Genomic DNA, 27,724 nt, shown 5'->3' with positions numbered 1-27,724 from the left:
TCTCTTCATACCACATTATATATATATATATATTTTTAAATTACACTTTGTACAATTACATTATTAAGGCTGTTTTAAAGTGGTAGAAGTCTCCGTCATTTTTGTCATTGTTGGTGTAATGTTCGGCGTTTATCCCACTATTTTTTTTCTTTATCTCTCCATATCCTGTGCCATAGCCTGTCCTGTTTGCCACCAGAACCAGAAAAAAATAAAAATACTTTCTCTCCTTTTGCAGTGTCTCTCTGACACTGCATAGGAACCCGACCCACCACACTGTTTCTGAGCTGGTAGGTCAGAACACATTGTAAAATGTTGTATTCACTGGTAAATATTTAATCCATCAAAAATATTTATGAGCCACAAATTGTTCAACCCACCTCCCCAACCCCAAAATGAAATGCTAAATGGTTTGAAGAAAGAAATATTTAATAGAATACAGACTAAATAAATACAAAACTACCCAGTAAAAAAAGCAGTTGTAAATAACAGCGCAACTTGTTTGGTTATTACAGTTTATGTGCCACAGGTTGTTTACAATAGTGCAATTTTAAAGATACAGTAGAAATAAATGACTACAAAATAATAACAATAAAGAAAACATATTTAACAAGTAATGATGAATGCATAAGAGCACAGAGTGCTTTCTAACAGCAGATCCCAAAGTCTAAAGGGGGCTTGCCCACACAGGTAAAGCTTATTCAGTTATCACACTGCAGGCTGAGAGGAGATGCAACAGTCTGAACATATTTGTGTAGATAAAGGAGATGATTCAGTTAGAGGCAGAGCTTCTGTGATAAAACATCGGACAGAGGAATTCACAGTTAAAAAGAAAAAAAAAATCACCTTTGGACTTTTTTTTTTTTTTACTACAAGAAGTGAGACCTGAGCTTGCATGGAACGAGCCCAGCAGGTCTCTATATTAAATTCTTAGAGAGAGATGAGTTGATATAAGAGACGACTTGAGGACGAAGGAATGTAAATCATTTGGTCCACTTACAACAAAAGAAAACTCACAGTGAGGTGACTTTTTTTTTTTGTTTAAAACTTTGGCAGTGACTACTACCAGAGCTGGTTTAGAATAACCTAACAAATTAAAAAAAAAAAAAAAAAAAAAAAAAAAAAAAATGGCCTGACAAAAAACAGGCCACCGACAGTCTTTCTAAAGCAAAACCGATAAACCTTAAAGCAACTCAGAAACATAATGTTTGGTAAAACCACTAGAGGCAGATCAGCTCAGACAGATTACTTTGGGTTTGGGAGATTACTTTAGACAGCTTTCTTTTAAACGCAGCTTTCTTTTCTCTTAAAGAACCTCACACCAAATGACAATGTTTACTAAGCAGATAACCTTCAAGTATAAACAGATGAGATTTTTTCCTACAGTGGTGTGAGCCTGTAGTGATGGTGGAGGGGGAGGATGGTTCAGAAGGGAAAAAGAGGTGACATCTATCAGTGTGTGGATGGTAGCAGTAGTGGTGTTGCACTGGGAGAAAAGGGCTAAGGAATGAGCATATGGATGGGGATAAAATAACGACCAAGATGAGGAATGATTTTGTGTGTGTGTGTGTGTGTGTGTGTGTGTGTGTGTGATGGTGACAGTTGGCACGCAATAATAGGACAGATGGGAGGGGATGGTGCTAGTTTCTACAACTTGTTGCTTTGAGTTGCTGTCCAGTTTTCAGCGCCTCAACAGTCAATTTTGCGAAAACTCGATCTGCCATAGGAGTTCCTGAAACACAGACAACGAAGAAGAGAGCGACACTGAAATTAGGCTAAAACAGGCAAACCTTTATTTAACAGTCTTCAAATAATTTTGGTCTCATTTAAACAATTTAAACAAAGATAATGCTGTACAAATGTTTTCAACTGCCTACTTTTATTTTTATTTCACATCCAATGTAATTGACTCAGTTTGGGCTAAAATTTATCCTTTTCTCTTTTTTTTTTTATCTTTGCGCCACCTTCATAAGAATCTATGAATTCTTGCAAAAAAAATATTTACACCTCTTGAATGCTTCATGTAAAACCACCAGTTTCAATTTTGTTTAACTTCTATAAAAATACTCTTTGCAAAGCTAGAACAGCATTTTTTCATCATTAACAGAAGAGAATAAATATAACAAATTAATTTGATTCTTTTATCAATTAAATCATTGGCATCTTCCCAAATGTAATTACTTCTTCCTCTGTAAGTGAGGTAGCATTGGAGATAAATCTAGAGCTTGATTTGCATTTGGAGTGTTTTGGTTTAGTTGAGCTTTTTGAGTTAAAAAAAAGTATTAGATCCTTCTAATCTTTTAATTTGAACATTGGATACAATCCTAACCAAATTATTAAAAAATCCTCTCCTTAGTAAACAGGTGCAAACCACAAGCCTTTAAAATTGCTGTAATTAAACTTTATTTTAAAAAAACAACCTTCTCTCAGTCAGGATGATTTCAATTACAGATCTGTATCTAATCCTTCTTATCTAAAATTCTTGAGAAAATGCTGCTTGAGAAATTAAGTGTGCAAAGATCTGTTTCAGGAGTTTCGGTCCGGTTTCAGAGGACTGAAATAACTCCCGAGAAAGTTACAAATTACATTCTCTTGACCTCAGATAATGAACTTGTATCTTTGTATCTACTCTGGTTTTGATAGATCTCAGTGCTGCTTTTGACACAGTTGACCACAATATTCTCTTAGAAATATATTTTTTTACTTCACAACATTGCTTCCGTTGCTTGGGATTTGTCTAACACACAAAATCCTAATATTATACATTAACGTTTGTGAATGTAGCACAAAATAATGTGGAAAAAGTCAAAGCCACTATCATTGTGATAAAATTTGGTTTCATGTTCCTCCACTGTTACAGTTTGAGAAGCAGCATGAGCTCATTCTGTGAACCCCCGCGCATCTGTTAACCTCTCAAATTACCGTTGTGTTTGCACAGTCTGCACGGGCAGGGGTCTGTACAGCTGGGGGATTTTGCGGGTGATGAGAGGACCCAGAGCTTCTTTTAGTTTGTGGTAGTTCCTCTCCAGCTCTCGGTGGTACTCTCTCTGGTCTGGCCCAATCAGGCTCTTATTCTTCCTCAGGGCGTCCTCACACCTGCATCACAAATAGCAGAGGAGAGGCCGACGGCCGGGTTTTACTTTTCTCGGTTACACAGCGGTCTGGAAGTCGGAGGTGTGGAGCGTGTCGTCACCTCTTGGTGAAGTCTTTAAAGCAAAGCCGCAGTTTGTTGTGATGGCGAAACAGCTTTGGGTCCTCTGGAATGTCGGAGAGAAAGACCTGCGCCACCTCAAGGGGACCCTGTGAGGGGGAGAAACCGTTACATATCGGCAGAGGAATGTCTAAAGACTGAACCAGACCTTAGGCCAGATTTAAAGCGGCTTAATACTTCAGAGGAGGTTGGCTTTGTGACTTTTTCAACATGATACAGTTAGAAATCTTTTTTTTTAAGTCAGGGCACCTGGTTGACAGTGGTTCCCACACACCCCTGCAGCACCATTTGAAGCATCTTAGGGTCTGCCGGGTCTTGATTCGTGGCAAAGGCGAGCTCCTGCGTCTTCTTCTGCATGTCTTCAATCGCCACCTCCATTGGAACAAGGATAATCTGGAGAAACGACAACAAAAAAAAAAACCCTAAATAGAAGCAGTCGCTGCAAAATGCCCCACCTGCTCCGTTATGCTGCAGATATCTACCTCCTCCTTGTGGATGACGTTGACGCGTGTCTTTATGTAAGGGAAGGCATGAGACGTCGTCAGGATCGTTTTGCGTTTGTACTGCTCATGCAGGTCGCCGTGTGCCCGGCCGTCCAGAGTGAAGGGAGTGCAGTACATGAAGGTCCGCAGGTTGTAGTTCTTGTCAAAATAGGTGATTCTTTCTTTCAACTCGTATGTGTCAAAGTAAGGCTCGACGTAGGTGATCTGGAGGTAGGCCTGGAAAAGCAAAACTCACAACTTGTTTTTTTTTTTTTTCTAAAACATCTACGTTTTTATTCATCAAACGAACATATTAGGCTACCTTGTTGGGATCCAGTTTACTTTTGTCGACCGGACTAGAGTCCTTGATGATTTCAACCACGTCGTCCTCAAACCTTTCTGAGTAGAACTCCTGCACAACGAAGAGTTTCATCTTGACGTTTCTCGTAAATCTCCAGTGACACTTTTATTAGGATAGTGATAAATCAGCTTGCCTCAAGCCTGTGGGAGATTTCAGCTAATTTGGTGATTGAAGGCTCCTTGTAGACAAACTCCTGCTCATCCAAATCTCCAAAGTGGCAGCCGTAGAAACCAACTCGGAAGTAGGTCCCAAACATTCTCTACAGACTGCAGGCAGGATACAAAAACAAAAACAAAAAACAGTAAGATAATTCAATTCATTTAGAAGTGGAGAAGCAAAATAACGAATTGAAACCGAAGAGGCAGCGCCTCGACATTTGAGATGGGGCCATGAAGCACAAAGGAATGCAATCTGAAAGCTGATAAAAGCGGAGTTCAACTAAGTTAAATAATGAAAGTTTTCTCACACTCACCAGTAATGTGGCGTCCACACAAGAGCACAAAAACAAGTTTTAAGAAAAAGGAAAAGATTGTGAGTGTAAAAACTTAAAATTATGTGTTCAATGTTTAAATGACTGTATTTAATTACGGAAATGAATGTGTTACCTCCCATCCTGAACTCTAGAAACATTGAAAAGTGAAAAAGAAAACAACATAAGACACAGGGATCAAGTGATCAGATTTTTTTTTTGAATCTGAAAGTCAAACTAACTTGGTTGTAGACTTTGTTGAAGGCCTCCTGCAGCTTCCCGTGGACGGTCGCCAGCTTTTTGAAGTCTCTGTTGGCTTCGTGGATGGGCAGCAGAATCTTGTATACTTCGTTTATAGCTTCATACATGGCAGCCTGTGGTTTGAAGATAACGCAACACAGCATCTACTAATACGGCTTAATCGACTGTGTTTATTTCAATGTACAGTGCAGTAACCTTGTGCTGTCTGACCCCATGTTGTCTGTCGTCATGGAGCCAGAGAATGTGAGTCGTACCATGTTAAAAGAGGCAGCTGCTTGCTCCAGGAGGCCCACCAGGCCGGCCTCGCTGAAATACTTCCCAGCACAAATGCCTTCCTCCTCAGGGGACAGAACGTCATCTGAAACTGCCGACTCCTCTAACACGTTGGATGAGATATTCTGTGAGAAAACATAGAAGAGTCACATCAGAAATCCAGCTGTCTTTAGAAGCCACTAGTACATAGAGTTTGTGTTTGATTAAATCTTAAGATAAACGATGACTATTACTTTACATTATCCTTTACAAATCATCCCTACAAAAACAAATGGGACGCTTTTGTGTTACAATCTGTCAGAGATGGGCAAAGAATGAAAGAAACTAAATACACGACAGTCCTGGAAGAAAACCTGTCAGAAGCTGCTAAAGACTTGAGACACCTTCCAGCAGGACAGAGAAACTTAAACATACAGAAACAGATAGAAGGAAAACCTTAGATATAAACCTATTAAGGTGTTCGAATGGCCCAGTCAAGATCCGGACCGAAGTCCAGCTTAGAATCTGACACAATGCTTAAAAATATACATTTACAGATGCTCTCCAACCAACATGAGTTTGAGCTCTTCTGCAAACAAAAGCAGACAAATCTAAAGGCATGCAAATCTGGGAAGGAATCACACCAACACACTTGCAAGAGCAAATATAGCAGAAGTTGGTTCAACCAAGTATAAACTCAGTGTAAACTAGTCCAAACATTCACCACACTTCAGATTTTGTAGGAAATTTGAAATCCATGATCACTTGTCTTCCACTTCATAATTATGTGAGTTTTGTGTTGGTCTAACACATTAAATCCCAATAAGACACATTACATTTTGCAGTTGTGATACAACAAACACCCAGAGATATGAAAACTTGAACCAGGGTCTGTAAATTATAAAGTGCTTTACTGATTTAAATCGCTTCTGCTCACCTGAAATGTTACACAACCGATGGGCAGGTAGCGGCAGTCCTCCAGCATGTTGAGGTACTCTGCCACCAGCGCTGCGCTGTGAACGAGGCAGTGGGCCGCCTCGGCGTGGTTCCCTCTCTCAGAGTGTTTTCCTGCCATGTTCTGCAGCCACGTGAGGCGCAGGTCAGGCGAGTTCTGGTAGCCTTTGGCGATTCTGAAACAGAAAACAAAGGAAGGATTTTTTTTCTTCTGTTTTTTTCTTCACCATTTTAACTCATTCTTGGTTTTCCCCAATACCTGTACATCAGGTCAATGAGCATTTCAGGATCCTCCTGATGCTCTTTCATTTTCACCGTGTCGGTAAGAATCATGTGCAGGTTGAACACCAGATCCTGAACCTGTAGTTTTGGAAAAAAAAAAAAAAAGAAAATTTAAAAACACCCACCAACATTGAACATCACACTCTTTCAGTTTTAAGACTGCTTTAAAAAGAGGGTTAGGTGTAAACTACCTGCTCTGGGAAAGGCGTTTCACGCAGCTCTAGGTCCTCCTCAGCGTACGTCAAAATCGTCTTTAGTGACCGACGAAGATGCTCTTCGTTGAAGTTCTGTGATGTTCCCACCAAAGAGGACAGAGACATGGTGACCTGCATCTTTACTCGCGCAAAGTTCTGATGGAAGACCGGAGAGGAAGAGGCAAGCTGTAAATAACAACATTATATTCTACATGCAATGCATATGTAAACAATGAAAGGCATTTGAGGGAATAAATTAAAACGGTGCTAAACTTACATTTCCGATCTCAAAGTTCTGCCTCATGAGGAGATAAAGAGAGGCGGAGGCCTGGCTCCTGACGGAGCCGACGCTGCTGCTGCAGTGACGGAGGAGACGCAAACAAAGGTCCGCGCAAAGCTCAGTGTCCTCTTCAAACAGCATCTCTGGAAACTGCTCAAAAATACGACTTCAGTTAACTCAATTTATTATTTACACTGAGGTGTCAGCTGAAGCATTGAAAATTATCTAATGCACTTAAAATAACTGATTAAATTTTTAAAAAGCAGGAATGCATCTGCGTTCTGCTTAAGTAGTTTAATTCCTAAAAAGGACGGCGCTGGTTTCTCACCTTGAAAACCAGTGCTCTCTGTGTAGTAAAGCAATGCTGCAGAAAGAGGGCGCTCTGGTTGCCTGCCATGCTGTGAAGAATCACTCTCAGGACTCCACCGAGAACACTCTCTTTCAGTTCAGAGGCAACCACAGTCTGAAGGAGGACAGAGACACGACACGCTGAAACTTAAAAAAACAAAACAAAAGGCAGCTAAATGTGACAAAAAAAAAGAAAAGAAAAAGAAAACGCTTAGTGTTACCTTTACTATGATTTCCAGTGTGTCCAGTACTATGAGGGACACCTCAGTAGCTAAGTTTCCATCCACCACAGACTCCTGCTCCATCTCAGCTTTACTCCTGTAAGTTTATTCAGCGTTCATCAGTGTGTCACATAGAAAAGCATCACTCAATACCAGTTCCAAGGCCTGGCCTCTCTTTATCTCCTCATGAGGCAGAACTTAATTAACCTACTTGTCAACTCTGTCTGTATTTTGTCTCCAGTGGGTGACATTCTTTTTCCACCTGACATTTTCCTGGCTGCCATAAGGACTTCTTTCTGTTACAGTAACAAAAAAAAAAGAGGTGAATATGTGAGATTTTAACAGCTGTAGACAAATCATGAACCGTCATGTTCTCATGCTCCTCACCTCTGCAGCGGCGGACCATCTCTTGGCGAGCCCCTATAGTTCCCAGTATGGCTTCCTCCAGTCGGGCTTTCATGTCCTGAGACTTTTTAAATGTCAGGCTGTTTATTCTTTCCAGGGCTTTCCTCCCCTGCAAAAAAATTTAGTCAGAAAATGTCAGCAGCACATTAAAAAGACATTACACAAATTTGAAAAAAAAAAAAAAAAGTAAGTTAAGCCTAATAAAAATGACACATTTACAATTTTTTTTTTTTTTGGATAAATTAGCATCACGATTATGCTAATACACACTCAAAAACACACCACGTTATAGTCTCACACACCAATCTGAATGTGTCAACAAGAAAAAACAGTTTCTGAATTTTGATTCCAAACTTTCTGGCTATCATAAGGAAGTTGAAGTTGCTCCTATAAGTTCTGCTCTAATATTGGTTTTCAAGCTGTGAGAGGAAATGTTTAGCTGGGAATCTTACCATGTACAGTTTTAAAAAATAAGAAGGAAGCTATATGCCATGTTTTTAATTCTGCAATAAATAAGACAGCCCAATGCATAAACACTAGCATCTTATCCAAAAGTATTTAAATTGGATTTCGGCATTTATGTCAGCGAGGGTTCAGATAACTGGTGCAGAAATATATTAGATTTCCATTTTCGTGTGTTAAATGAATAGTAATGAAATGCTCACACACAGCAGTAGGTTATCTATCCTCCTTACTTTACCTTGTATTCAAAACAGGACACACACAGATGAAGCAGATCCAACAAGCGGTTGATCTGCAGGACAGATAAATCCGACACCCAGCGCTCCAGGAGAGAAGCGTCCGCGTTCTTCAGCACCCACAGGAAGCACACCAGCAGAGTCCGGCTGCACTCGGCAGACAGAGAGCTGGTCTGGCGTCCGGCCTGGTGGAGAACGGACAAAAAACAGAAACTAAAGAGCAAACCTCGGGATCCGCTTCAGAAAAGACAAAAAAGGACAAAAAATAGAGAGCAAAGGAGCCGACTTCCTACGCAGCGGCCGACCTGCGACCCGTCAGTCTGTAGGGCCCAGGAGAGGAGGCTGACCCTTGCCATTGTCACTTACCACAGAGGGGAGAGCAAATGGGTTGGCTTTGGCATGCGGTAAAGGGGAGCCAGCGATCGCCATGGCAACAGACTGGCTGATAATGTTGCCACTGTCTGGGTCAGTGTCTTCAAAGTAGGCAGAGGTATGGCGAGCGCGAGAAAGTGAGGAGTCTGAAAGACGAAAAGGACTCTCAGGTATGTCGTGTTTCAGAAATGAAAGATTTTTTTTCTTTTTCCTTTTAAAATGGCACATGAAACATTCCACTGACCACAGAAATCGTGGAGCTGATGCAGCGACTCCATGACGATGGGCAGCAGGGGCAAGTAGAGCTGAGCAACATGCGCCCTAACTTGAGGGTCCTGGTAACGAGGGTCCGCATCGTGGCTGCACAGCAGAGAGTGAACGGCGCTGATGGCCTTTTTATGAAGGAAGAAAACCCTGCAGGCGACAAGAGTTGATGAACCACCTCTGTCTCAGTCCTCACTGACAGTGGCGCCACTGGGACTGAATAAAAATACAAATCTCAACAAAAGCACAAGGTCGTAATGTGACAAATGCGAACATGTTCAAGAGGATGAATACTTTTTCTCAAGGTGTTTTATGTAGAAAATATGAAGAACCTACCCTTCGCCATCAGGATCAAGAATGAGAGCGAGTTCAGTGAGCAGCAGGCCAGACAGGAAGTGCTGCTGGCGGAAAGGGACCGACAGCTCAAACATGGTGGCCACACCCTGGTCTTGCACCATGCTTGAAAATGCTGAGCTCTGCCAAGCAAAACAGACATTAATAAGATAATATAAACTCTGTGAATGCAATTCTGTAAATGGAAAAACAGAAACTTTTAAAACTGAGATTCATAAACGTAAAAGTACAAAAAAAGATCCACACTTTGGAGCCAACTTGAGTACCTGTGAAGTAGTGGATGAGGTAGAAGGGGAGGGGGACGCTGGAGGGCTCAGAGTTGAGCAGGGCAAGTTGAGGATGACATAATGCTCATGGCTGCAGACGATACGCATAAAGTCCATCCTTAAGGCATTCAGAGAGCTGGGATTCTGTGTCGTGTGGAGCTTGTTAGCGATCTGTTGAGCACACAGATTCACTGAGCGCAAGAAGTTGAAAAGCGAGAGCAGAACTGGGTCTTCTGAAGCTACGGGGAAATGATGAGGAGATCAATAGAAACCTGTTTGTAGTAGGAGCGAATGAGGTTGAAGACAAATCCCCGGTCCATCAGAGACAGGAGATCGTTAAGGAAGAAGGCCAGACTGTTGTTCAGCCTCTCCACAACCTCCACATCCTGAGAGGGTTTGGAGGGATTTCACAGGGAGAGGGAGGATCAATAACAAGAAGGGAGTTTTCAGGTACATTTCAATAAATGTGAGCTTCAACAAAAAGTTCATTTGTTTCCGTAATTCAATTGAAAAGCTGGAAGTAATCATTTAGATGAAAAATGGAGTGAGACATTTGATGCTTATGGCTTATAGCAACAAAAAATCCAAAATTCCTTTTCTCAGAAAATGTAAACATGTTATATAGGATAAAAATTATTTTATTATAGAATTTTAAGCCTACTGTACAGTTTATACACTGTGTGGTTGGGCCTGAATTAATGCAACAGGAAGGTGTGGCGTCATCGCCATCGGCTTCAGGTGGGATCTTACTTTTGACCATGATGAGGAAGATGATGGAAGCATAAAATGTCTATGGGCAGAAGAATGTACTGCCCATAGACTTTATATAAAACAAAACCAAAATCTCCCAAAACCCTTCCTGACTGTGGTATGGTGACTTCTCACTGGACCTCAAGCAACTAGAATTATGTGCCTTTCTCCTCTTCCTTCAGACTCAGGTACCTTCATTTCAGAATTAAATGATATATGTACTTTGATTCGAAAAGATGAGTTCTACATGTCAGTAGAGTCGCCTTCGTGTTATCTGTGGTTCAGAAGTGGCTTAACATAAGTCAAGTTGCAGTTTTAGCCCCAGTTCTGGATATGCCCGTGTGTGTTGGCTCATCCCTCACTGATCTCCCTCTTTTAAAATGATTTGATTCACAATCTTTTTTAAACCCGTAGCAATTCCTCCTGCTTTTCCATATTCTTTTTCCACGTCTTCCTTCCACTCAACCTTCCATTAATATTCCGGAATTCAGCTCTTCCCCCCACCTAGAATTCTCCTCACGCATTTTAACTTAGTGTTATTAAAAACCCAGACAGCGGATCGTCATGTCTTTTTGTTGCACACATTTACCTTGTGATGTCTGCTTGCAATGTCTGCACTGATGGCACACACGAGTGCTGCAATGTCGTCAACGAAGCGGTCCGGGTAGCGCTGTCGCCTGGGAGAATCCAGTTTAGAGGTCAGGAATAAGTGATGAGCCATGCTCTTGGTCTGAGGAAAGGAAAGGAAAGGAAAGGAAATAAACTCTTAAACAAAAACAGCTTTTTCCTGATTTAAAAGTTGCGATTTGACCGTGTTTGCTTTGGATGCACGAGAATTATTCACAGAATATTCGCAGAATATTCTGTGAATATTCATTGAATATTCACAGAAAGACACTGACCATCAATTGGAAGAAGAACCAAGCCTGCTGCAGTGTTGCTTCCCTCACTGTGCTGGTGCTGACCACCCACTGCAGCGCCAGCTCCTCGTGGAGCAGCTAGACGTGAACCAACACAGCAGGTTTTAGCTCGCAGGAGGAAACAATGAGATGTCGCTTTCACTTTTTTTTTGTCAGATATGAATATTTTGTAAATGGAACTACATCCAAAATACAAATGACAAGAAGAAAAAAAACAAACAATATGCGCTGTAAAAATCGCAAATTTGAAAAATACAAAAAATGTGGGTATGCATTAGGGAAGAATGTGAATGTTTTTTGTTTTACTTTTGTTTTACCTTCTTCGTAATCGGTCTGGTGGGAACAGTTAACAAGGCCACACTGTCCAGAAAGGCAGACATGCGATTGGAGCTGTGGTCGCTCGCCTGACATGAGGTGATGGTGAGGTGAACACAGACATGAGGACAGCGACGTGAAAATGGGTGAATGAGAACGGGCGGGTGAAGGGAGTTCTTTTTACGAACTCTGATGAGGCTGAAAGGAACTCTAACGAGATCCAGGGTGAGCTTCTGTCAATTAGGCGCTTGTTAGGGCAGCGGGGAGAAAATGTGTTGGAAATGATCGAGGAAATGTAGTTTAAAAAAAAAAAAAAGAAGCAGGATGAGATTTGCAGAGAATGAGTCCATGCAGAGACCAAAGCAAAAAAACAAAAAACAAGGAGCTGATCGGGGGCCGTGAGCGATGAAGTTGGAGGAAGGAAGGATTTGGCACCTGCTTGAGCTCACAGCTGGAGTTGGGGTTCCGGCGTAGCACAGATCTGGAGCCCCCAGGAGCATAAGCAGAGTTTACCCAGGAGTGGGAGCGGTCAATGCCCTGCCGTAAGCACCCGAAGAAACACACACACACACACACACACAAACACACACACAGAGAGTGGCAAGAGGCAAGGACACAGTGAGCAAAGGGAGGCTAATTATCACACAGGATTTTATTTCAGGTTGAAAATCAGGAAGAGACAAAAATTAAGCTCAAAGGGGGAATTAAAGGGGAAAAGCAGGGAGGGAAGAAAAACTGGAGGAGCCAACAGAAACAGAAGACAAGAGTAAGAAGCACAATTGTAATGACTAAGCAGTGATTAATTACTGGAACAGTTCTCAGTCGACTTGAGTTTAATGAATCTGCTGTGAAGAGTCAAGACACTATAATTAAATTAACATAAAATTACGAAAAATGTGAAAAACCAGCACAGTAGTTCTATTAAAACATAAAATAAAGACTCTCAGCACAATATGGAGAATATTAACTCACCTTGCTTCCTATGATCCTTTGGACTTCCTCATCCGGGGAAATCGGCGTGCTGGCCAGGTCGGGGTTGGAGTTGCTGATGCTCTTTGAACGGGACAGATGCAGACTGCTCGGGCGGCCCGTCGCCCTGGACAAGGTAGCATACTGCATCGGCATCTCATAGGGATGGGCGCCTGCTTTCCAGGAGGAAAAATAAACGCACAAAGAAATGAAACGTACAAAAATGGCTGAAAGGGCTTTTGCAAAGTCGCGTAAACAGTCAGTTCCGACTGGTCGCTCACCTGCTGGAGGCATGACAGGTTCAGCGGTGGGCAGGCGGAAAACGTAGTGGACGTAGGACGCCAGCAGGTTGTTGCGACCGTGCTGGTCTTGGTTTCCCTCCAGGTTTTTGTGGATCTGGTTAACCAACAGCGCCATGGCTTCAAAAGCAGCCCGGCCGAGATTCACTACAGGTCAAAAAAAAAAAGAAAAGAAAAGAAAAGAAAAGCTATTTAAAACACAGATATAAATGACAAGAATCAAGACTTTTCTACTGAAATAATTATTTTTTTTAAAGAAAGATATGTTCTTTTTGGATTTTTGAGCCACATAACTCTGAAATACAAGTCATTCAGTCATTAAAGGTTCTTAAACTCAATAAACCAGTGCTTTGTTTAAACATAATATAAAACAAATAATAATAATACTAACAAATTGATTTTAAAGTGGAAATTGAACAGTCCACCAAATTTGCTTCCATTTTCCATTTGTGTTATAATGCTGTGTATTTTTAATCTTCCAGCACAAGTTTTGTTTTGTTTTTCATCCATAAGAAATCGTTGAACCCTTGATGAATCAGACTGTTCCCTTTTGCTCTGCTTTGAGAGAGGGCCGACTTGCCCAACAGGTCATGTCTGCACGTGTGCAGTTAACAGTCGCTCCACTGTTCTCCCCTTTGTTGCTATAGTATATTTAGAAACTTTTCAAACTAAAAAAAATATCAGTGTCGGCCAAAACTGGACTTGGCGAGTCAGGCTTTTTATAGATCAGTGATCAGTCAGAAAACTAGGTTTGATAGGTTTATTCAGCATAGCTTAATAATGCTACATAAATGAGAAGCTGGCTAACAGAGGAATGATGTGGTGTTTATTTGTTATTTGACAGACAAATCTATGGTGTTTTTAAGTGAGAGTTTGTCTTGCAGTTGTGGTGAGTGTAGTGACTGGACAGGTAAAAGAAGAAAAAAACTGTTTAAAGTTTAAAGAAAAACTTTTAAAATCTTCAAACAATAAAAATGCTATTGACCAACACCAACTAAAAACACTACAGAGCACAGAACAATGGATCTAGGAGGCAAGCAGATCTAAATGAGACATGGGAATTTATAAAAAAAACATAATCCACAAGTTTAACAAATATCACATCAGCTCTCCTGGATTAGAACTAATAAAATAAAAAAATTAAAAAAAACACTCACCAATTTGGCCTGCAATGACTGGCGGGTACACAATTAGCTGAATGAGCTTGTTGAGCAGCTGATGCAAAAATCTGACACAGGTATCCAGCTGAGACCCTTTCAGCGCTGAGATGCTGGCCTTCAGCTCCCCTTCCATGTTTGCTTCGGTAATAATCACATCCTTCAGTCGGAACGGGAAGGAGTACTCCTCGAGGACATACACCAGAGTAAAGAACTTATCCAGGTGTGCGTCCTGAAAGGTAGAGCCAATCAAACACAGATTTATGTTTTAGAGCAAACACAGAAATCCAGCAGACATTTAAGGCAATATTTTGTCTTTTTAAATCCATATAAGAATCAAATTACAGGCGTTTGCAGTCCTAAGCACAAATGTAAAAGTACCTGAGGAATTTTTTAATTGTTTTGGATTATCTGATTAATAATTGGATGACAAAAGAGGCTTTGACATTTTTTAATTATTATTATTATTATTACCAAATTTGAACCTGGAGATGCTAAAATTAGGTCAGTAGCAGGTCTGGATAGAACATATTTACAGAAAAAGTTTATTATTTCTTTATCTTAAGTGCAAAATGCACTTATTTTTTCTAGCTTTGGCTTAATTACTGCTCTGACTGTGTTGTTCTTTCAGCAAATGGCATTTTTGTTGAGTCTGTATACTTCAGTTATGATCAATCGATCACTAAGTTGACAATTATTTCAATATTCAATTCATGGTGATCAATCGTTCCAGCTCTACATTAAAGATTTCATGAATCTGAGAGAAAAGCAAACTGGTAAGCTCAACCCTCAGCTAAAGAAGCATTTTTATGTACCTGAGTGTGAACCGAGGAGGTTGCTGTCACCTCGACATTGAAAACTCCTTTGTGATTATCCACCCACTTCATGCCTGGAAGCTGAACCTGCCACACATTGAAATTCGACTCATTTAACAGCGCGCCGTGACGTCACAAAGGAATTGCTGTTGGCAGACGAACTGATATCCACGCAGTCTCGTGTACATCACTCACATCGGGGGTGAGCACCGAGTAGCTGGGTGGAGGCTTCTCCACAGACACAGGAAGGCTGAAGGAGCCGGTGCGCAGACGGCCGTGCTGCATCAAAGGTATCCACTGAGGGCGGAAAGACATGTGATCTCTCCCAAACGGCGAGAAGTACAAAAAGAGCTGCCAAACAAGTTAACATGTGGGTGAAAGTGTTAAACCTGAGCCAAGAGCACACTCACAGTGTAGCCCACGGGGGTCTCCAGAGGAGTGTTCTGCTTGGGCTGGCAGCTGATGTGGTAGAAGGTGAACAGCAGATGATGGTTGTCTGTCAGATTGGCAGGAATCTTCATCTTCATCTCCTCATAGAACTCAGGGGACCTTATGAGCAAAGAGTTAACGTTCAAGAGAGCTGAACAGAGAGAGAGGGCAAAAGAGTAAAAGAGCCTTACTTGTTATGGTAGATGATGGGAGTGTATGCCTCTTTCATGAACTCGGCACAACTTGACTTTCCGAAGATGACCTGGTCAAAAAGCCCCAGGGTAAAGGTCATTTTCAACCACTAACACGGAGCACTTGTTTTAAATAACCAGGCTCTATTGTTGCCTGCAGGTTTATAGAAGAAGCTGTTTAATCTGCTGCACTCGCATCAAAGATTTGCTTAAAAGAACAAGCAAGCAAACCTAGAATAAACTCTAAATTATAATTCAATGTTCTTGTTGCCAACAAATTAGACATCCAACTAAAAACTAGTTTTAAGCGGATATCTCAGCCTTGAGCAAGTTTTTCGAATATTTTTTTTGTTGTTTTTTAGGATACGACAGTCATGCTCGTCTTTGAACGGGACTGACCGGTAAAGCTTGGCTGGGATCTTCTCCTGCCATGAACTGAACTTTCACAGCAATATTCCTGACGGAGCCCTGACGGCTGCTGAAGTTCAGACTTTGCGGGTACACATAGAGCAGGTTCCTGAGACGTGAGGAACAAGCAGAGGGAGAACAATGTGATACAAAAAGACAAATCTGTGAAGGTAAAAGTGAAATAAAGTTCCTCACTTTTGTTATATTGTCATTAAGAAAAGCATATAGAGCGTCTTTTTTTTTTTTTACATTTTGTCATGTTACATCATAAACTTTGGGGTTGTCATATTGGGATTTTGTGACTAAAATTCTAATAAAATACATTAAAGATTGTGATTTCAATGTGACATCAAGCACGAATATATCTACAAGGCATTCTACAACCTACAAATTCTTTACAAAATTCAAAAAGTATGATCCTCTTAAAAAGCGAGAGTCCTGTGCGTACGTGAGAGACGTTTGACCCATCACCGTATTCTCACTCGTGTCACCAACGTCTGTCCAAGTTAAACACACACACACACGGGTTACTACTGTTCATATTTTGAAACATCTGATGTAAATTGCGCTAGAAGAAAGATCACCACAGTATAAAAGTAAAAACACCACACACTGTGGCACAAACGCTACAAATGTTTGGTTTTGTAGCTTCAAGCACGTCTCTTCTATACATCACATGCATGTTGCAATAGTGAATGACCTAAATGACAAAATTAGACACTCCGTGGTTAAGCTTTAAGAGAAGGTCACCGAGACCAAGGTCGTGAAACTAAACTTGGGATCGAACCACGAACGAGCTAATGTTTCACCACAGTGCTGCGTGTCCAGGTCCTATAAAAGGCGCAGCAGCAGGCCTGGAAAATTCAGCTGTAGATGATGAAATTCTAGATGAAAGGGAGATACATGTCCTCCTCTTACAGTTCTCATCTTTTAACTTGCATGTAAACATTTTTGGAGCAAGTGGGTTTAAGAAAAAAAAAAAAAGAAAGCCCTTCTGAAAATGATCTGGAGCCTGTGTCTCGTGTGTTTAGTCGGGGGTTTCGGAGCGGTCCTCGCCAGCCCCATCAGGAAGACGGGCAGCACGGAGGGCAAGGCTGCGCCTCAGGAGGAAGTCAACGTGCTCATGTTTGGAGTCATACAGCTGAGCGAGTCGCTCAACTACGTCTTTGAAACCACCGAGGCAAAGATAGAGAGAATCAGCAAGGCTCTTAAGAGGCATGAAGAAACCCTCCAACGGCTGAGGCAGCAGACTGAACAGGCTGCAGAAGTGGAGCAACAGATAAAAGAAGTCGTCCAGCTGCTGCAGGTAGGACCAGGGAAAAACGCAAACACTGGATTCCATGTGTGAAGCTGAATAGTCGCATGATTGCAGTTCAGATTATGTAGATATAGAATACAGAAGCTAGGGAAGACTAAGAGAGTTAGACAGTTAAAGCAAAGTTCAACAATGTAAAGCACCTATTTCATTCAGTGACTTATAGAAAGATTAAGTTTAGACTCTTAGTAAGGTGGGTGTAGTTTATATAGAACCTGCTGTTAGAGAGACTAATAAGGCCAAATCCTTATTTTCACAGGAACAGATGACAAAACAACAGGCTCAAACCCACATCACAAAAGACTGGCTGAACAGCATAGAGAAGGACGAGGAGGACCTGAAGGCAAAAGTAAAACAGCTGGAGATGTACATCAACAACACTGCACCACACAGCCTCAAGGAGCTGCAGGTACACCTGAAAACTCAACTCATTCACTGTCAAACTGGAAATCACATTTTATTTTCGTCACATTTAAACATCTGGGTTGCTTTTTTTTTGTTTGTTTGTTTCTTTAGAATAAAGCAGAGGTGCATCTCCAAATCTTGAAAGGTTTACAGACCTGGAACAAGATTCAGAAAAAGGATATTGAGACTCAGGATGAGCAGCTTTCCAAACTGCAAAGGCTGGTAATTTGCTGTTTCGACACATTTCATATTGAGAACTTATTCTGTCTGTTTATTTCAATTAAAAATGTTGTTTGTTTCTGTGTTTCTTTCAGAGCGAAGCTATGCCATAGCTCATTCAAGACTCATCAGTTCACTGAATAAGAAAAGATCCATCAACTCCTAGTCGTTACTGCACTCCTTCATACCTATATATAAATATTAGTTCATGTTAACACTTTTTTTAATAGAAATTAAGTTAAAAAATTAAGTTAAATTATTATACACATTTCTTTGTTATTTGTAAATAAATATTAAATATTTGAAGAAAAAAAAAAAAACTTGGTTCTTTTTGTGCAATTTTTTCTAAGTTTTGAATCTTTTTGCTTTAAAAAAAAAAGAGAAAAAAATCCAAAAAAGAAAAAAGTCAAATCAATCAATAATCACACAGGAAGAAGCATGCATGCAATGAGTGGCTGAACTTGTGCTTGTTCAATACAAGAGGTCAAGCCACCGCTCGCACGTGTATGCCTTTAATAGTAAACGCCCACCTGTACGTTGTGTGCGGCGTATACACATTACGAGCAGGGAACTCCAGCACCTCTTTGGTGGGCCGGACACGCAGGTCTGGATAAGGTTTCACATGAAGGAGTTCTGGTGAGAGGCAGTAATGTGGCGAGTCCGGTGCTGGAGAGATGTCGATTTTTAACTGAGCTGAGGGGCACACGAAGCGCGACAAGACATCAAATTAATAATAATAATAATAAAAACTCTCTTAAATCTTTTCATGCAAACTGGCACATCAGAGTTACCAGTGACAGGCCTCAGCCGTCGCAGAACAGAAGACGGCCGGCGCATGTCTGCCAAAAACTTGTACAGGTCCTCATCGCTCAGTCTATCCCCCTCCTTGGTAAGCACACACAGAGGAAAAATAGGAGGAAAAAAAGGGATATAATCAGGTTTTAAATTCAGAAAATAACAAGATTATCCTCTCAAAAGTCCAAAAAAGTATTTAAAGCTGCCTCTTCATCTTATAGAAGCAACTTTTTTTTTTTTTTTACTGCCGCAACATGTTATCTAGCCCTCAATATTGCTAATGCAGCACACTGACAGAGGAGGGAAGAAAGAGGGGGAGGACAACAAGTTAATAAATATCAGCAGTGAGTTCCAACTCTGTTGTGTCAGGAAACCAAGGCTGATACATGAGACTGGAGATGGAAGAGCTTCTTCATTTCACTCTAGCAGCACAATGATGCTGCATCTTTCACAAGAAAAAAAGACAGTAAAAAAATGGTTTCTTCATCCAGTTTCTTCATAAATACAATTTCAATTTGAATATGGAAAAATTAACGTTACAGCCAGATTATTTTTAAGCACAACATTTTTAACAGGAAAAAAGTTAAAAGTCAAGTATTAAATCCATGATGTATCATAGTTCAAGGTGAACTATGATACATAGTTCAGTTTTTGTTTGTTGAGCAAACAAAAACTGGTGACCCATCACAGCATAGATTACACAAATGTTAATCCAATATTTTATAAAAGTCAATCAAATCATTTTATTGGCAAGTTATGGTTTTAGGATCTTTCAAAATTATCACACAAAAAAACTGAAAAATCTAGAGAATCTTTCTTGTTTCATGATCCCGTACTTTTAATGAGCCAAACTAGACAAAACGGGAGAAAAAATAGAGACGGACCAGAAGAACAGAGAAAAACAAAAACACAAGATTTTCGTAAGATTATTAAGACTCGAGTTCAAGCTAATCTTTTAATTCCACCAACATGTTCCTTCTTCAATGCTTTGGTTTGGCCCTGTTAAGAGTCCTGACTTGATTCTGATAATGAATCTGTGGAGCAAGATAAAGATTAGGGTTATGTCAAGGAGGCCTTCCCTCCTTAAAAACGGTGAGTTAGCAGTTATAAGGCGTGTTCAATAGCTGTAATGATAATTTTCTCAATTAAAATTGAACTTTCTTTTACTTTGCTTTGCTACGTTTTGAGGGATTTCCGTCTTGGCTGAATGGGAATAATAATTAATTTAAATCTGCCAGGGGTGTGAATACTTTTGGGCTCATCTGTAGTGTATTTAAATGTCAGCCTGGATGTTTTTACCAGACCCAGATAACACTGTTGCATTGAGTCTGACCTGTTTAAAGAAGTTGGTGACGGTGAGCGTTGCTGGGCGGAAAGTGGCAAAGTTACACATCTCCTCCCCAACACTCATCCTCTCAAACCCCTTCTTCTTTCTCTCATTCCAGGTCCCGTGGCTCTTTCGTTCTGCCAAAAGAGATTTACAAAACACGTAAATACCTGAAAGTATTTGTAGAATGGTAAACGTTGTGCACATGCAGGAATTAGAGGTGGAACTGTGGATGGAGAGGCACTTGGTACCAGAGTCAGAGTCTGGGTCAGACCGATCGAGACCGCCAACGCTGCTGACGATGTTGACGAGGTGAATGGCTGTCCAGGCGAAAGGCATGCGGAAACGTCCGAGACGAGAGCACGCCTGCTCTGCCTGCAGGCGGAGCTTCTCCAGCTTCTCCTTGTGCTGCGGAGGAGCAACAGGAGGTCAAAACGAGCTCAAAGGACACTGAACTGCCAAGACCTTTCTGCAACAGCCAAAGATTTAGCAAACTAAATATGACAGCGGGCACTGCAAAATCAACCAGACGGAATTGAGTAATATTTGTGGCTCAACTTTCATAACGTCCAATGCAGAACATTGCAACAGCGACACACTTTGACTCCGTTACCTTTGAGGAGTCTGACTCTTTCATGACCATGTAGGGTTCACAGCATTCGCCAATGTCTCCCTGCTGAAGAACTTTTTCAAGCTGAAACAAATTTTATATGCAGGATTGTTAACAAAAGAACGGTTATTTTTCACATACAGCCACCCGAAAAATTAGGACACCTCTCTAAAAATGTGTTATTTGGATATTTACACACGTCAGTGATTTACTGCATTTATACAACAAAAAATGACTTTGCTCTGCTAATTAAACAACTGATATGAAAAATGTAGCGTCTAGGAAAAAAAGTTAGCATGACCTTATCTCTAATAGCCAGTGTGCAGCTCTTTAGTTGAAATAACTTCAGTGAGATGATTCTTGTTGCCAAGTACTAGTCTGTGACGTTGAGGGAAGTTCCACCTGATCTCACAACATTTCTGACCTTTAGGTTGGTCATTCTACTTCATGTCTTAGTTTTCAGCCACTACTTGGTGAATTTCCTGGTATGTTTTGGGTCACTGTCATGTTGCAGGACTAACTTCTGCTTCTGCATGTCGTCCATTTGCTTCTTTAAGCATCATCAAGTCCTTTGAAAAACTCGTAGTGGATTTTATGACAATGAGCTGACCCAGCTGTGCTGCAGCAAAGCATCCTTAATACATGACACTCATATCATGCCTCACAGTGGATATGAGGTATAACATATTTGGCTCACACCAAATCCGTCGTGTGTTCTGGTTGTCTAAAAAATTTAATTTTAGACTCACTTGTTTAAAGAACATTATTCCTAAAGTGCTGGTCTTTAATCTCAAAAATGGGAATAAATAAATGTCAATTCACCAGAATTCACTCAATTAGTTCAAGATTACATTTTACAGAAACATTAACAGGCTAAATGACTGGAAATATTTTGAGTGGTCAAAAATCATTACTAAATGTCTGTATGACCAAATATGTGCAAAAAAATACATGGAGTGCTCTAATTATGACATTTTAATGAACTTTCTGTACCTTAATGACCAAGAAGATATCAGGAGAAGGGTATGTGATGGAGAAAATGGCCGAACGAGCCAGCGTGGATATAACTACGTGAGGCGTGTGAGGTTTCAGCAGTCCTTTCATCTGATCCGAGTTAAGGTCGAAGTAAAAATTCTCTGAGATCTGTCGGGGGGGAAAGATAAATGGGGAATGGGGAAGGAGGAGGCATGGAAAGATGATAATGGAAATCTGCGTCAGAGGAATTTAATTGAGTTTTGTCCAAGTGATCTTAACGAAATAAAACACACTTAAACCTTTTAGACGGAAGGGAAACTCAATTAGTCAAACATGAGCTCAGAATTACTAAGTGGCCTTACTCAGCTTTATTGACTGTGGAACATAAAAATAAAAAACATTTACCTTTTTCTTTTCCTTAACGTCATAAAGAGCAAGTGATCCAAATATTGGCTCGATTTCAATCTCAAATCTGGAAAAAAAAATAAATAAAAAAATTATATATTATATATATATATATATATATATATATATATATATATATATATATATATATATATAATATGCACTTACTGTCACATAAAAATCACACTAAGGAAGTTTTGATCTAATTTGGCCACTAATGGAAAGAATGAGGTCATAAACATGAGGCGTTATGTTTCTTACTTTAGTGACAAACACTTGACCATAATCCTCTGGCCGCAGTGTTCTTTGGGCACCTCAGGTAGAGGACATCTCTCCACTGCTTCATCCTGCCACACAGAGAAGAAAAAAAATCCACAGACCGAGATAACATTTAAACAGACGTTGTGGTAATGTCATGGCAGACGAACAGCGATCTGTACGCAGACATAAAGAGACACGGATCGAGAGAGAAAAAGAAAAAAAACAATCAAATATTGAGGAAAGAAAAGGCCAACTAGCTTATATTTATCATCTCAAATTGCACATTTTGCACATCAAATAAAAGCATTAATTTTATCTGAGTTGAACCCATCCCAAAAAGATAAACCTTGTACTTGATAAAGCACTATACGATATGTGTAGGTGATTAATACGTGGTTTTTTTAGTTAAACGTTTGCAGCTATTTTCACACAAACCTCATCAGGGGGAGGGTAGAGGCCCAGCAGGTCGCTGTGGCGCTCCTGAGAGCGTGCCTCTGTGTTGTTCCGGTCCATATCCTCTGCAGCTGTCCGCTCCAGCACGGACGGGAGCAACGCATCCGGGGAGGAGTTCTTCAGGTCAAAGATGCTGGAGGCCCAGCTGCCTCGGGGGGTCTCGTCGAGGCTAACGGACCTCCGCTTCGAGTCATCCTGAGGAACACGCAGGCAGGAGGGGACATTAGTTCCCCCTTCCCTCACCAGAACAGCTGCGCAGTAACGCTAAAGACTCCACTTGCTGGGTCATCCAAATATTTGAATTCCTAAGAAGCATGAGTAATTGATAAGGGAACAGTTAGAGCCACTTATCCATTATGGATGCGGAGTTGTAAACAACTTACGTTGCCCTCAGCCATTTATAATGGCAGACTATTATGTTAATCTCCTCATCCGGGGGATGAGATGATGTGAGCTTAAGAGCAACTAAAGCTTCCTTTTAAACTCCCAGCCACGCTTAACCTCGCCTATGACCCTAAAACTGACTGAAATCGCATCTGAGTGTTTAAAACAGTAAATGCTTCCAACACGACCAATTACCTGGTCGTCCTGGCGATCGTGCGCAGCAGCCTCGTCCAGTTCAAAGGTCTGTTTGACCAGCCCTCGCTGCCTCTCTCTCTGTCGCTCAGAGTTTTGAGGGGTGTAAGTGGTGCTGTAGTGTTGAAATCTGGAGGAGAAAATCAAAACCTTGAAACGGTGATAAGCGCGCCCGTGACGGCAGTCGACGAAACTGACACTTACTTTCTATGAATGACAAGCCAGTCATCTGTGTAGACAGCCAGGGCATCTCTCACTCTGGGATCTAGTGAGCTGCATAGAAAAACACTTGAATAATTGAGCAGTGCATGCCTTTATTATTTATGTTCACATAGTGTCAAAGAGAAAGGCTTTGTTCTTCTCTCTAGTAAATCCGTCTCTCATTACAGTGAACTCGATGCTGCTGCTTGTGCACTAATGTATAGATCACAAGAGGATTTGTAGATAACATAATGAGCTGTGAAGCCGAAGCAGCCCCTCTGACTTACTCCTCCTCCTCAGGCAGAGGCGGCTCCAGTGTAGTGCACTCTTTGTCCAGCGGGAGGAGCTCCAGGTCATCCTGGGGAAACTCCATCAGCTGTCTGAGGGGGCCGGCCTCAACCCCTGGAGCGTGACTGCTCACATATTCTTCAAAGTCCACCGGTTCAACCACCTCCGTCAGGGGCAACTGTCAGAGAACATCAGGCCATGGTTACTTAACCATCGCTAAGACATCGCCATCAAGACAAAACAATAATTGTCATTTGGCTGTCTTGTCTTGTTAGGGGAGAGATTTAGAACATTTCTGACAAAGCTTAAAATGTACATAAGTTAGTAATACACTAAAAAAAAAAAACAAGGAAAATCATTCCTATACACTTTTAGAGCCATCACAAAAAATCTCAATTGGTTAACTATTATAATCCATTCTTCAATAATCTTTATGAATGCATGTTTAACAGCTATTTTTCCTGCTGATGTTCTGTGTGTGAGGAGAAGCCTGTGGCTGCGTTGTGCAGGCGATGCGTGTGTAGAGCCTACATCAGCAGAGACTGACTCCGGTCATTGGCCGACTTCGTTCAAGCTGGAGTTTTGAAAAAACAAATACGTCGCAGTGAAAAAAAGATTTCCGCTTTATAGAGTTCTTCCTTTTATGCTTTTTTTTTTTTTGTCAAAAATCTCTCAGATTAAGCTAATTTTAAAATAAGACAATCTGAGTAAATACAGTAATGTCCTTTTCAAATGTTGATTTATATCATTAGGATTAACAAAATGTAATCAAGACAGCTTTATCCTTTAATAAATAAAATATCATTCAAAAACAGGATTGTTTAGTTACTCTGAATATCTTTATACAACATTAGAATGTCTTTGATGTTCGAAAAGACTTAAGAGTGACTTCAAATCAAAGCAGATCAAATCTTTAAAAGGATAAATACTTTGTAATAAACGTTTTGAATAATCTAAGGCGTATGGGAGTACTTCAATGATCAAAAATGACAAAAAAAAAGGAAAGTTTGGACTCTCTACAAGGACTATTTGCATACGGTAGCAGCACAAGATCGACCTGTGAGCGTATGAATGAGCTGACAAAGAAACAAAGTCATCAAAAGGTTTCTTCAGCTCCTGGGTGCAATATAAGTTGGACACATTGTTTGTCTGATACATTTTCCCCTGAATAAATGTTCGGGGATAATTTTAGACCAGAAACTGAAAACATTTTAATTGATTGACGCCTTGTTTTCATGTGGAAATGTGTAGGTTCTGTCTGTGTTAACAGAATTTAATTGTCTAGGCAATTAAATAAGTTAAATGAATCTTAATGGCTTTTTAACCAATCCTACATTACGGTAATTATCTCTGAGCCGCTCTCATAAAGATTTCAAAAGTTAAAGAAGCAATGCTTTTCACCACATCCTTCCTTACGCATCCGCAGAAGTCTAAAGAAGGATCCTCAAGATTCAAAAGATAATTCCCAAAACAAACTTCCCACAGACCCAATCTTTACTTTACAGGCTGACTTACAGGGTGATGAGCTCCTCCTCGTTTCTTAGACAGCTGAGGTGAGCCATAGTCTCTGGTCACTTGCTTTCTGACCTCTGCTGCAATTGTCCTGCAAAAAAAAAAAACAACAACAAAAAAAACACCTTGTTTTTTAGGAAGAAAGAAAAAGAATATGACATCTGGGTTCAGTTAATGTTAGGGAGGTACAACAAGGTTTTAAAAAGTTGAGGTTTCAAAATTGGTAAGTTCAACTATCAACTGATTGTTCTCTTTACAGAGCAGAACAGCAAAAAATGTAGAACATTCTGCACATTAAGTGCCTCGAATATTCCACATTGTTACTCTATACTTCTGCTAACGTCAATGTTTCAAAGTCAAAATACCTATTGCCTTTGTCTATTATGGCACTATGAAAATCTCATGCTGTTGTCTCCTGGCCCTGTCTGATCTAGAGGCTAAATAATTTAACTTTTACTAGGAATAAATATTTGTATTTGTTCATATTTGTCCTGAATTACAATGTCAACATGTGCATGCTTGACAGGACATTTTCCATCACTTGCTTTATCTAAACTCACTTTTTTAGAGAAGTAACACCTTCGTCTGTTCCTCTATAGTTCAGCATAAAGGTTTCAGAGACATCATCTATAAACTATTTGTAATTGAAGGACAGCAGCTGTTGCAGATAATGACTCAAACCTCACAGAGCAGCAACGGGTTGGATCCCGGGAACGGGCGGAGGGCCAGATCTCCGTTTCTGACTGTTAATAACTCACAGCAAACGGCTTAAAGACAAAGCGGGAGAAAACCCCAATCCTCTCAGGGACAACAAACAGCTGCTGCTTTTGATGTGCAAGCTGTCTGCTTCAAAAGCTAAAAAATAAAAAATAAAAATTCTCCCTTAACACCAGGATCTCAACTTTTCCTTTTTTAAGTGTAACACTTTTTATTTCATACTTATTAAGCAGGTCTGTGTCATTTTTAAAACATGGACAATTGACAAATCCATTTAAACACAGGAAAAAGGAAAGCTAAGGGCTGCAGAGGCAGAGCCAGAACGGGCTTCCCACCCTTTCCTGCATCCGGGACAAAACAATAGTGTTGGACCTACTACAGCAGACACAATCCGAAGAATGCAATGGTAAAAGTTTTATAATTCACGGTCTGATGCAGCTCAAAGTAGCTACTTTACATTTGACGTTACTGAACTTAATTATAAGAATCCATGTTCTTGTTTGCTTTCTGATATGTGGAGGAACTATCTGGTTTATGTACTTAGACAATGCAAATACTTGTGAATCCAGGTCAAATACAAGCATAAGGTTAAAGTACATAATCAGAGAGTCTAATATAAGTTATTAGCACACAAAAATGAGTTGTCATTTACATGGCTGTGAAGCTTTTTTTTCCTCCTGGAATCTGATCAGTCAATAAGTGTAGTGAGAAACGGTAGATTTGTACTTAACACGGCACTTTGCTCTGTTTTACAACATTATAATGCTCCCAATTTGACACACAGCAGCAGCAGAGGAGCTCTTTAAGCACAGTAACTGCTTCACCGAAGTGGCTCTTGACAACACTGCTACCGTGCTACAATAACGCCTGTCAAACAGGTTGTTAAAGCCTGTAAAGTTAACTGGAGCGCCAACCACTCCAGTTAAATTTATTATTATTATTATTATTGAATTAGCGAAGTTACGTGTTTAAGCTAAGTTGATAATATTATGTGATACAAATCTGTCCTAGCATGGTTGCTATGTGTGCGCTCGGTCCAGCAGGTCACACTATTCACTGTCGCTGTTAAACAATAACTTGTTTCAGTCTCACCGGTTGATTTTATGAGCAAACGCCCTCCTTTCGCACGCTGAAGATGTCATTTCTTGCCCTCCATGTAAAGAAAGTCTTCGAAAGTCAAAGTGAAAGTGTTCTCCTCCCGTGGCGAATTGGGTTTGTCCCGTCCTGTGTTGGGATGCGGACCTCTTCCTTCTCCACACCAGGACCAGACAAGGAGCCCTCCTTGTTCCTCCTAGTGGCCGGGAGTCGAGGCGGCTGTAAGCACCAAGCTGACTTACAACACCAATACCACATCCGGTTAACCTTCAAAATAAAATACCACTCTTGTTTATGAACGCTGACAACTTGAATAGACACCTAAGCACTGCAGTATACACCTTATCTGATATATTATCTTATGACTTAAGTTATTTAAATAATTTAATTTAAAAAGTACACCTCATGTATAAATCAGATGCAAATGGATTGTTATTTTTCCAACATTTATTTCTGATCATTTTGGTGATGAAATTAAAACCCAAAACTCGGCATATAAGAAAAGTGAACATATTACATAAGTCAAATTAAAAAAAAATATGTTAATAAAAAAACCATGGCCTGTACAATCAGCTAACTTAGACTTGTTGGTGACTGCTGTGCAGAAGCATAGAAAGTTTAGTGGAAGGAAAAAGGGGTTTGGTTT

At 40.5% G+C, this 27,724-nt stretch overlaps 1 protein-coding gene across 10 annotated transcripts; it reads right to left on the bottom strand.

The window, feature by feature from the left end:
* Positions 1-408: 408 nt before the first annotated feature.
* dock6 (dedicator of cytokinesis 6) lies at positions 409-27,302 on the bottom strand. 10 transcript variants are annotated; one of them, XM_016675527.1, is made up of 50 exons: positions 27,076-27,302; positions 25,270-25,357; positions 23,751-23,932; positions 23,470-23,538; positions 23,269-23,395; positions 22,672-22,884; positions 22,237-22,322; positions 21,976-22,042; positions 21,589-21,738; positions 20,599-20,679; positions 20,237-20,393; positions 19,992-20,122; positions 18,655-18,748; positions 18,394-18,556; positions 15,916-16,033; positions 15,517-15,587; positions 15,307-15,445; positions 15,092-15,193; positions 14,897-14,983; positions 14,082-14,313; positions 12,907-13,071; positions 12,629-12,801; positions 12,092-12,193; positions 11,659-11,745; positions 11,324-11,419; positions 11,011-11,151; positions 9,944-10,057; positions 9,672-9,842; positions 9,388-9,527; positions 9,032-9,201; positions 8,782-8,933; positions 8,418-8,600; positions 7,700-7,826; positions 7,524-7,608; positions 7,313-7,409; positions 7,072-7,206; positions 6,741-6,893; positions 6,461-6,619; positions 6,247-6,347; positions 5,971-6,163; positions 5,036-5,179; positions 4,763-4,894; positions 4,657-4,671; positions 4,185-4,310; positions 4,013-4,102; positions 3,691-3,927; positions 3,458-3,601; positions 3,191-3,297; positions 2,920-3,093; positions 409-1,729 (listed from the first exon to the last, which is right to left on the bottom strand). In XM_016675527.1, exons 1-50 carry the CDS (start codon positions 27,123-27,125, stop codon positions 1,687-1,689), a joined length of 6,363 nt encoding a protein of 2,120 aa, XP_016531013.1. In that variant the 5' UTR covers positions 27,126-27,302; the 3' UTR covers positions 409-1,686. The 10 variants fall into 10 exon arrangements, with proteins under 10 accessions (XP_016531013.1, XP_016531014.1, XP_007560478.1 ...); XM_016675528.1 differs by having other exon boundaries at positions 12,629-12,798; XM_007560416.2 differs by having other exon boundaries at positions 23,754-23,932.
* Between the last annotated feature and the right edge of the window lie 422 nt (positions 27,303-27,724).

Source organism: Poecilia formosa, unplaced genomic scaffold (genome assembly GCF_000485575.1).
Source record: "Poecilia formosa unplaced genomic scaffold, Poecilia_formosa-5.1.2 Scaffold115, whole genome shotgun sequence".
NCBI classification, from domain to species: domain Eukaryota; kingdom Metazoa; phylum Chordata; class Actinopteri; order Cyprinodontiformes; family Poeciliidae; genus Poecilia; species Poecilia formosa.
This window is presented reverse-complemented; position numbering and strand designations above follow the sequence as displayed.